Source organism: Nyctibius grandis, chromosome 29 (genome assembly GCF_013368605.1).
Source record: "Nyctibius grandis isolate bNycGra1 chromosome 29, bNycGra1.pri, whole genome shotgun sequence".
Taxonomy (NCBI): domain Eukaryota; kingdom Metazoa; phylum Chordata; class Aves; order Nyctibiiformes; family Nyctibiidae; genus Nyctibius; species Nyctibius grandis.
In genome coordinates, this window is record NC_090686.1 from 999,161 (window position 1) to 1,009,084 (window position 9,924).

General features: G+C 56.0%; 2 protein-coding genes across 2 annotated transcripts; both read left to right on the forward strand.

The window, feature by feature from the left end:
* The first annotated feature begins 161 nt into the window (after nt 1–161).
* Nucleotides 162–5,234, forward strand: MANF (mesencephalic astrocyte derived neurotrophic factor). The gene is made up of 4 exons (XM_068419891.1): nt 162–298; nt 2,790–2,917; nt 3,670–3,811; nt 4,931–5,234. The coding sequence occupies exons 1-4, from the start codon at nt 211–213 to the stop codon at nt 5,113–5,115; spliced, it is 543 nt and encodes a 180-aa protein (XP_068275992.1). The 5' UTR covers nt 162–210; the 3' UTR covers nt 5,116–5,234.
* Nucleotides 5,235–5,542: 308 nt separating this feature from the next.
* RBM15B (RNA binding motif protein 15B) lies at nt 5,543–9,624 on the forward strand. The gene has a single exon (XM_068419895.1). The coding sequence runs from the start codon at nt 5,610–5,612 to the stop codon at nt 8,352–8,354; it is 2,745 nt and encodes a 914-aa protein (XP_068275996.1). The 5' UTR covers nt 5,543–5,609; the 3' UTR covers nt 8,355–9,624.
* The last annotated feature ends 300 nt before the right edge of the window (nt 9,625–9,924 follow it).

Sequence of the window (9,924 nt, forward strand, 5' to 3'; positions counted from 1 at the left end):
GCCGCGCGCCGGCATTCCGCCGCCTCCCCCAATCAGCGGCCGCCAACTCTCCCGTGGAGGCCGCAGAGCAACCAATGGAAGGAGGCAGCGTGGAAGCCGGGCGGGGAGCGGGCCAATGGGGCGGCAGCGGCTCGGGGAGCCGGCGCGGGGGCGGTGGTGCCGGTACCGGTGCGGCGGGCGCAGTGCGCGCGGGCTGCCGAGCAGGGCGGGATGCGGGCGGCCCCCGGGCTGTGTGCGGCGCTGGCCCTGCTCCTGCTGCCGGCCGGCAGCCGGGCCCTGCGCGACGGGGAGTGCGAGGGTGAGTGGGGCCGGGCCGGAGGGGGGGCGGGCCCGGCTGGCGGCCCCCGGGCCCGGCGAGGTGAGGCCGCTCCTGCTGCCCGGCCCGCCCGCTGCTGTGAGGGGCCGGGACGCGGTGCAGCCCCGCGGCGGGCCTCGGCGCTGGGCTCCGGTCGCCCCCGCCCCGCCGACGGAGGGCAGCGACAGCCCTGCGCCGCCGGGGCCGGGGCTGGGGCCGGGCCGGCGCGAGCGGCTCCTCCCGGGACCGGAAAAGTCTCCGAAGTCCGCCCGAGTGCCGCTGGGCCGGGAGCGCTGCTCGGAGGTGGCCGGTCCCGGTGCCGGCCCGCCGGGGCGGTACGCGGGCGGCGGCTGAGCGGCTCGGGGAGGCGCGGGGCGGGGCTACCGGCCGTGCCCCTCTGCCCCGGGCGGGGGCCGGGACCTCCCTGCCGGAGGCCGAGAAGTTGCCGGTCTCTTCTCAAGCGGGTTAGCGGTAGCGCAGAGACGGGGAAGGAGAGCGCCGGCCCCAGGGGCGGGATCGTCTCCTCTTCAGGCCGGGGAGATCAGCTCCTGGTCTCTCACAGCCCGGCGGGTGCGAGCCGGGGCGCGGGGAAGTGCTGTGCCCCGTGGCCGCTCCGAGCCGGTGCCTGGAGCAGGGAAGTGGGGAGCTGCTGCGAGGCCGCGGGCAGGAGGAAGCGGGCGCAGTTGCTCACCTGGGCTCCCCCCTTACTCATCGCAGTATTACATTTGCCTCGGCTTTGTCCACTGGATGCTGGAGTATTGGGCGTCCTCTCTGTAATGTGTAACACCAGACGCGGTGTTCAGCTGATCTAAAGCAAAACTGGGCGCTTTCTGTACCACCTACATACAAAAGCCTCCGGGGTGGAAGCTGTTGAGCTGCACAGCAAATTAAACTCCTCTCGCATGGTGGAACAGAGCAGATTCCCCAGGTGAAACAAGAAAAACTTGAGGTGGGGCTGTAGTAACTGGTTGGGAGTTTGTGGTACGAATACCCCTTCCTCCTTTTTGTAGGAAGAGAGACAGTAAGGGAGAAGGAGGGGGAGGGAACATAGTAAATCAAACCTTCTGGCTGCTGTCCCAGCACTAGGTGGGAAACTTGTTTCAACTGTACAGTAGCCATCGGTACCACTGCCTGCAGCATCTTTATTCTTTCCAAAGGTTTTCACTTCCAAACAGCGCACAGTGGACATCAGTGTGTGTCTGTGACTGGGGACAAACTGATGTGAGGTAAATGACGGTGTTGTATGCATACCAAAAAATGTCTTCCCAAATGGCCCAGCTTATAATGACTTCTAGTTTTAATATAATGAGAGTAAGGTTCTACTTGGCTTTGTGATGGTCATACTCCATTTCCTGTATTTGCCCATTTCCTGTGCCATGGCTTGTGTTCAGGGTTGAATACAAGTTGCTACTGACACTATTATTTGCCGATCCTTCCTGTTGGGGTAAACAAATCACATAAAAGACACAACTCGTACCTTTCCTCTAGAGGCAGGCCAGTGCCTGGCACTTGTCTCACACCTGGAAGTGGTGAGAATCCGCAGGTCCTGCTGCAGGAATCGGTGGGGCCATAGAGCTCCTGGTCCAGGCGATGCTGTTCACAGGCGAAGTGTGTGAGCAGCAGAATGAGCGAAATCTGACACTTGGCAAACTCGCAGTGTCTCTCTCGGTCGCCCTGTCGCACAGCCCCTGCATGCTGCGGTAACCGTAGCCGACTGCCCTCCTCCTCAGCGACACGCGGGTGTGCTGGGCTTAGTCTGGAGCATATGTGGAGTGACTGCTGCTGAAGGGAAAGCGTACTGGCTAAGGTGTACCTGCCCTCCCCACAGGCAGGAACTTGGATCTAGCCTCTCAACTGCTGGTGCGCTGGTGGGATTTTCATTCTCTTTAAGACTTTCAATCTGAAACCGATTCAGAAGCTTGTAGGAATGAGGAGATGAGAAATACTCCAAGTGGACATAGCGTGTGATCACATAATTTCTTTTTCCCTTGGAAGTAACGTACCTATGAACTGAACCAACTTGATAATCAGTGATACCGTATTACTAAAACGAGCACACTTGGAGTCTGTAATGGGATTATGTAGAGAGCGCTGGTTTTCAATCAGAACTGGATTTGAAGCCTGTGGTCTGACAAGTTGCTTCCCAAAGCAGCAAGAATAAGACATAAAATTAAGTTCACATTTTTGCACGGGCAGTGTTTTGTCTTGTATCCCTCAGCTGAATCCTGCTGCTCACTCAGAACAGTGTACAGAAGCCACCGGACACTTCCATGGATCTGGTTTCTCAGATTGTCAAAAACCCACCAAAAATACTGGGGCATATTGTTGATTCATGAGTGCTCTGAAAGACTTACGGGTGAAGTCACCGACTGCTAATGCAGCTTCTAGAAGTTCTGTTCTCCAAATCCCTTATTCTGTTTACTTACAAGGGCCCTCTAAGAGCTGCCCCAAGATTACTGCAGTGGCAGATAACTCCATCCATCTTCCCTTCCAGTGTGTGTTACATTCCTGGGAAGGTTCTACCAGAGTCTAAAGGACAACGATGTTGAGTTCACACCTGCCAGTATTGAAAAGGAGCTCTTGAAATCCTGCAAAGAAGCAAAAGGCAAAGAGAACCGCCTGGTAAGTAGTAGTAGTAGTCAATGACACTTGCTTCTTAAGGGAGTAAGTTGTAGAATACTTGTCAAAAGAGAGGAAACTAGTGCTGCTGAGTTTGTACAATATGGCTTCCCAGGGGCTGTTCTTCCTAGCTCTGCAGCCACAATTGGTCCTGTATTTTTTTTATAAGCGAGGACTTCAGGAGTTTCACCTCTTTACCTTAAAAAAAAGAAAAGAAAAAGGCCAGTCTATGAACAGACATCTTACTGGCTGCCCTTGTTTCTTCCTGTTACTGAAGCATTGGGGATTACAAAGCTTTTATTTGCTGTAGGACTTCTTGTCCCTTAAATTGTATTTGGGGTGCTGTATAAGCTGTTAAAATATTTATGCTCTTCAGCTGTTTAGCTGAAAACTAAATATAGGAAAACCAAATTGCCCTAACTAAAACCAGAAGACAATCCCCAAATGAAGAGCCCCAAGGAAAAGGCCTTGAACTCTCCTAAGAAAAGAACTGCAGAGAGACACCATTCGAAATGCAGAGGGGGAAAGCTTCAGAAAGTCTTCCTCCCTGAATGAAGAAGACTTTATTCTTAATCCAATTCAATTTCTTTAAAAAAAGTTGAGAAACAAGACAACCAGCCTTAACTGCTTTAAAAGCTGAAACATTACCCTGGGCTCAGAGTTGGGAAAGGTTTGCAAGGAGGGAAGACAGATAGAAAACTCCTTTTAGAAGCGTTTTTCCATGCATCTCCACCTCATTCTTTTCTTCCCTCTAGTGCTATTACATTGGGGCCACAAGTGATGCAGCCACCAAAATCATTAACGAGGTATCAAAGCCCATGAGTCATCACATCCCCGTGGAAAAGATCTGTGAGAAACTAAAGAAGAAAGACAGTCAGATCTGTGAACTAAAATACGGTGAGTTGCCAGCGTAAGGGGAAATGCCCGTGCTTTTCTGGGGTATGGATCACTTAGGGTAAAACAGCATGCTAAAACTACTCAGTCCTAAGTTCTGTAGCGAGAGCACTGGCCTAATTAGGTTGCACAACCTGGGCTGCTTTCCATGAACATCCTAGAGTTTTATGGAGATGCTCATGTAAGATTGTTGGCTACTAACCCTTGTTAGCTTCTGCAGAGCCACTGATCTGCCTTGAAATAAGTAATTCCCAGGCATATCAGCAGTACTGCGCTCAAATCACTATTTGGAATATCATATTTAGAAGAGCGTGCAGTAAAGCTCATCCCAGGGAGCAGCCAGGTGTGTCCTATGGCCTGGGATGATGTCTCTTGTCCGCAGGGTTCGAGCCCTTAGCTAAGCTCTGTGGTCCCAGCTGCTGTTACGCTTGCCAGTAGCAGGTTGATAAGCGCTTCTTTCTCGCCTCCTCTGGTGTCTGCTCAGAGCATTCAGCACTCTTTTCTTGCCGCCGTCTTTGAACTGTCGCATTCCTAGATGACATACTCTTCCTGAAAAGCCTAATCTGAAGAACAGTCTTGGAAATACCTCCTTATGACCACTTTCCTAGATCTCTGCCCTTACATTCCCTGGAGAGACTCCTTGGATTGTGGGTCTTTATACTTGTACTCGTGTCCTGTTGCTTCCTAAGAAGCTTTTTGTTGTTGTCACTTGCATATCTTTCCTCTGACATCACTCTGCTACCTTTTATTTATCCAGTGAAAGAAAGTATTGCTGCTCATATAATAAAGGAGGTTTCAGGGCTATTGTGGAACCCTCCATCTAAGCTGCAACCAAACCTTCTGGCTTCTAGTAATGACTTGTAGTGTTAAAAGCCTTATCTGCTGTCAAAAGCTTAACTTAGACGTTCTTTCAACCCCCCGGGAGCCTGGCACCTCTCTCCCTCTTGCGTTCTGGCTACCTCGCCTCCCGTACCGGCCTCCGCAGCTGCAGCCGTCGGACCCCTCACCACCGGGCTCCTCTCCTCGCCGTCTCCGCACACAAACGCACCGCTCTCCCCCGCGGTGCCGGGGGCGGCCGGGCCCCCCCGCCCCAAGCTGAGCGCGGCTCTGCTCTCCCCGCAGACAAGCAGATCGACCTGAGCACCGCCGACCTGCGCAAGCTGCGCGTCAAGGAGCTGCGGCGGATCCTGGACGACTGGGGCGAGGCGTGCAAGGGCTGCGCCGAGAAATCCGACTTCATCCGCAGGATCCACGAACTGATGCCCAAGTACGCGCCGCGGGCCGCCGGCGAGCGCGCGGACCTCTGAGGGGCGGCGGACGGGCCGGGCCGGGCGCTGAGGCGGCCGAGCGCGCGGCCCCGGCGGCGGGAGCTGAGGCGGCGCGCGCTGTACGGGACGTTCATTAAAGTACAACGGTGTGGACCGGGCGGGCGCGTGCCGTGTGACGTGATTGCGGGGCGCACCCCCGCACACCCCCCCCCCAAATCCCCTCCCGCCCCTCCGGCGGGAGCGGCCCCGCGCACCTCCCACAGCAGGGGGCGGGGCTATGCCGGGCGCGCCCCGCCGCCCCTCGTGATTGGCCGCCCCGCCGTGACGTGCGGCCGGGCCGGCCCGGAGGCGAGCGGCGCTCTTGCGTCACGCCGCTGTGCAGCGCTATCGCGCCCCTGACGCCGCCATGCGGCGGGACGCGGGGCGATGACGTAGAGCCCGCGCGGCGCGGCGGCCGGAGCCGCCTTCGTTCCCTTTTGTCCAAGATGGCGGCGGCCGCCGGAGGCGTCTCCTGAGCCGCGGGCCCCGGCGCCATGAAACGGGGCAGCGAACGGGACTCCAGCCCGCCGGGGGCTGGGGGAGGCCGCGCCGCCGCCGCCAAGCGGCCCCGCGAACGCGAACGCGAGAGCAGCAGCCGGCGCGGCCCGCACCGGAGCTCGGGCGCCTCCCGCAGCAGCCGGGACAAGTCCACGCCCGGCGGCGGCGGCAGCGGCGGAGGCGGCGGCACCACCAGCGGCGGCAGCGGCGGAGGCGGCTCCAGCTCCCGCAGCCACCGCGGCGATGAGCGCGCCGGCGGCGACTCGAACCACCGCCCGGCGGGGAGCGGCTCGGCCTCGGGCGCCCGCGGCGGCAGCCAGGCCACCCCCTCCTCCTCCTCCTCGTCTTCCTCGTCGTCCCGGGCGCTCGGCGTGCCCAAGGCCAAGGCCCTGCCGGGCGCCGTGGTGGCCCCCTCGCTGCTGCTGGCCGGGCCGCCGCCGGGCGCCGCGCCCTCGCTGCTGCTGGCGCCGCTGGGGGGCTCGGCGGGCCTGGCCGGGGAGCCGCCCGGCTCCTGTGAGTACAAGACGCTGCTGGTGAGCGGGCTGAGCGCGGCCCTGCCCGACCAGCTGCTGGAGGACGGCCTGTTCCGCCTCTTCCAGCGCTTCGCGGGGGGGGGCGCCGGGGACATCAGTGTCAAACTCTCCCACACGCCCGAGCTCGGCCGCGTCGCCTACGTCAACTTCCGACACCCCGGGGACGCCCGCGACGCCCGCCGGCACGCCCGGGCCCGGCAGCTGCTCCTCTACGATCGGCCCCTCAAGGTGGAGCCGGTGTATCTGCGCGGGGGCCGGAGGAGCCGCACGCCGCCCCCCGCGCCCTCTCCGGAGCCCCTGGGGTACCTGCCGCCCATCCACAGCGCTTACCAGTACAAGCAGAGATCGCTCTCTCCTGTCACCAGCCCCTTGCTGCGGGAGCCGCGGCCTCGGCACGCTCACGCTGCAGCTGCTGCCTTCGCTTTGGAAGCGGCTGCCATCGGGCTCTCCCGGGAGCGGGAGAGGGCCCTGGATTACTACGGGCTTTATGACGAGCGCGGCCGCCCTTACGGTTACCCCATCGTGGCTGAGGAAGACCTGATGCCAGAGGACGATCAGAGAGCGACCCGCAACCTCTTCATTGGCAACCTGGACCACAACGTCTCGGAGGTGGAGCTGAGACGTGCCTTTGAGAAGTACGGCATCATCGAAGAAGTAGTGATCAAGCGCCCTGCGCGGGGCCAGGGCGGGGCTTACGCTTTCCTCAAGTTCCAAAACTTGGACATGGCGCATCGGGCCAAGGTCGCCATGTCGGGCCGCGTTGTTGGCAGGAACCCTATCAAAATTGGCTATGGGAAAGCCAACCCTACTACCAGGCTGTGGGTGGGTGGTCTTGGTCCAAGTACTTCCTTGGCCGCACTGGCGAGAGAGTTCGACCGCTTCGGCAGCATCAGGACTATTGACTACGTGAAGGGAGACAGCTTCGCCTACATCCAGTACGAAAGCCTGGATGCTGCCCAGGCTGCCTGCGCGCAGATGAGGGGCTTTCCTTTGGGGGGACCGGAGAGGAGACTCCGAGTGGATTTTGCCAAAGCAGAAGAGACGAGATACCCGCAGCCGTACCAGCCCGCACCGCTCCCCATGCACTACGAACTGCTCGCTGATGGGTACAGCAGACACAGAAGCCTAGAGCAAGACTTGAGGGTGCGAGATAGGACTCCTCCACATCTCCTGTACTCGGACAGAGACAGGAGCTTTGCAGAGGCAGACTGGGCCAGCCCTGCCAAAGCCGCGGAACGCAGGAACAACTTGGAAAGCTACAGCCGATCGGTGCGTAGCCGGAGCGGAGAGCGCTGGGCCAGCGACAGCGATCGCAGCGTGCCCAAACCCTGGGAAGAGAGGCGGAAACGCCGGAGTCTTTCCAGTGACCGCGGGAGGACTACTCACTCGCCTTACGAGGACAGAAGCAGGACAAAGGCCAGTGGGCCAGCTTTAGACCGCAGCCCAGACAAGGCTCGCAAGGAGAATCACACTACAGAATCCGGAGCCGACAAAGAGCAGAGTAACTCCCTTCAGAACAATCGTCATGCGACTGAGGAGAAACCCCATCGTGAGGCAGCCGATGCTCCCCAGCCTAAAAAAAGGGACAGCGAACGCAATCATCGAACTGGTGAATCGGAATCAAAAACTCACGAGGAGCCAAAATCTGAGACCAAAAAGCTAAAGAATTTATCGGAATACGCTCAGACGCTGCAGCTTGCTTGGAATGGGCTTCTTGTGCTAAAAAACAGCTGCTTCCCCACCTCTATGCACATCCTGGAGGGAGACGTCGGCGTCATCAACGGACTCCTTAAAGACCATTCATCCGGCGGGAAGTTAACGCAGCTCAAAATCGCTCAGAGACTTCGGCTCGACCAGCCCAAGCTGGATGAAGTAACTCGCCGGATCAAACAAGGCAGCCCCAACGGCTATGCTGTGCTCCTGGCGACCCAGTCCACCCCGGCAGGGGCTGAGGGGACCTTCCCTGTTGTAGAGCCTGGCTTGCAGCGACGGCTTCTCAGGAATCTGGTCTCCTACTTGAAACAGAAGCAGGCTGCTGGGGTTATCAGCCTGCCCGTGGGAGGGGCGAAGGGCAGAGACAGCACAGGCATGCTTTACGCGTTCCCTCCCTGTGAATTCTCTCAGCAGTACCTCCAGTCAGCACTAAGGACATTGGGGAAGTTAGAAGAAGAACATATGGTGATAGTTATAGTCAAAGACACTGCCTAGCCCACACTGTCTTTTCAAATGCCATGTTTTCTTTGTGTGTCACACAACCCAGTTGTTTTTAAGGCCGATCGTTTTGGTGGAGGCTCAAAAAACCTCGACCAAAGTGGTAAGATTTTTAGTTTCTAATTAATTTTAATACCATTTAAATAGAGCCCATTTTATTCGTTTTTAATATGTGACACTGTCTGCTGTTGTTCTGTATTTTTATTTTTTAACTGTATGAAAAGTTGTCAGTAAAGCCTTGTTCACTGATGGATTTCTAAACTTGTGCGCTATCCTAGTTTTTACAGCCCAGGAAGGGCTGGTTCCCTGTGCTGTCAGGAGCTGGGAGGTGGTAGCCCCAACGCGTTTCAGTTTCTCAGACCCCAGCCTCCTGCACCTCCTCCATCTCTTTATGAGTGTCCTGCAAGGTGGGAGGGAAAGGGAGGGGTTTCTCTTTGTGCTGTATGAGAGACCGAAAGGTTGGTTCTCTGTCTTTTTTCTTTTTGTCCTCTTTGCTTTTTATTTCATAAATTTGAGTCTGGATGCATTCCTGTTGATTCTCTATTTGAGGATGGAAGCTTCCCAGGAAGCCAGCTACCAAGGAAGCAAATCCTGGTCAAGAATCAAAGTGGGTTTTATACACAAAAAAAAAATTACAGTTAATACGTGGCAAAAAGTTTGCTCTGTATTCAATTCTGTGAGGTTTGAGGGCACCCGATACATGTCTCAGTCAGAAGTTCTTGGGTAAAACAGAAATGAGACTTGGCATTCCCAGGTTTTATAAAAGGGGCAAAAAAAAACAAGCAAGGAAAAAAAAAGTCATTTAAGGGAGAACCCTCTGGGGCCTGTATTAGATGTAGACAAGCAAATAAAGGGCACAAAGGGTTCTGGTGAACTGTAGGTGCCCGTTTGCCTGGTCACTCATGTTGCACTATCTGAAACCCTTTATTGACAGACAAATGGCAAACGTGGTTTGTTTTGGTTTTTTTTTCTAAAATTGAAACTAGTTTGCAGGCTTACAAAAAAAAAAGAGAAACATGTCTGTCTGGAAACATTATGTTACCACAAGTAACCTGTCTATGACTGTAGGAAACACTGGAGATCAGAATTTGAAATTTCAGATGAGATGGTTCTGTCACCTTTTCTGTCTGTGGTATGAGACAGTTGGGTGGGAGAGAGGCCGGGACATCTGCACCTCTGATGGTTTGGTAACATCAGGGTGCGGTAACTAGTTCAAATTTGAGTTAAAATCCACACTGCTCAGTTTGGGGATATTTTTATTTTTTAAAATGCTGCCGGTAGATTTTAGGAGGCTTACAGAAAATTGTGGGGGATTAAACCCACTAAATTTTAAAGTTTCTTTAAATTTGCAGGTGGTTTTTGTTGTTGTTGTTGTTGTTTCAGTGGTAAGCAAGTGAAGAAAATCCTGGGAGAACCAGAGTCTGTCTTGCACCAGTCTTTGGGACCAAGCAGACTCACTTGCTGACGGCTGCCAAAGGCCCTTTTAAAACTGTGCTCTCAGGTATGATCGGTATCAAAACCTATACAGCAGGGAGCATAACACAGTCTAATGATGCTTTTACTCTTC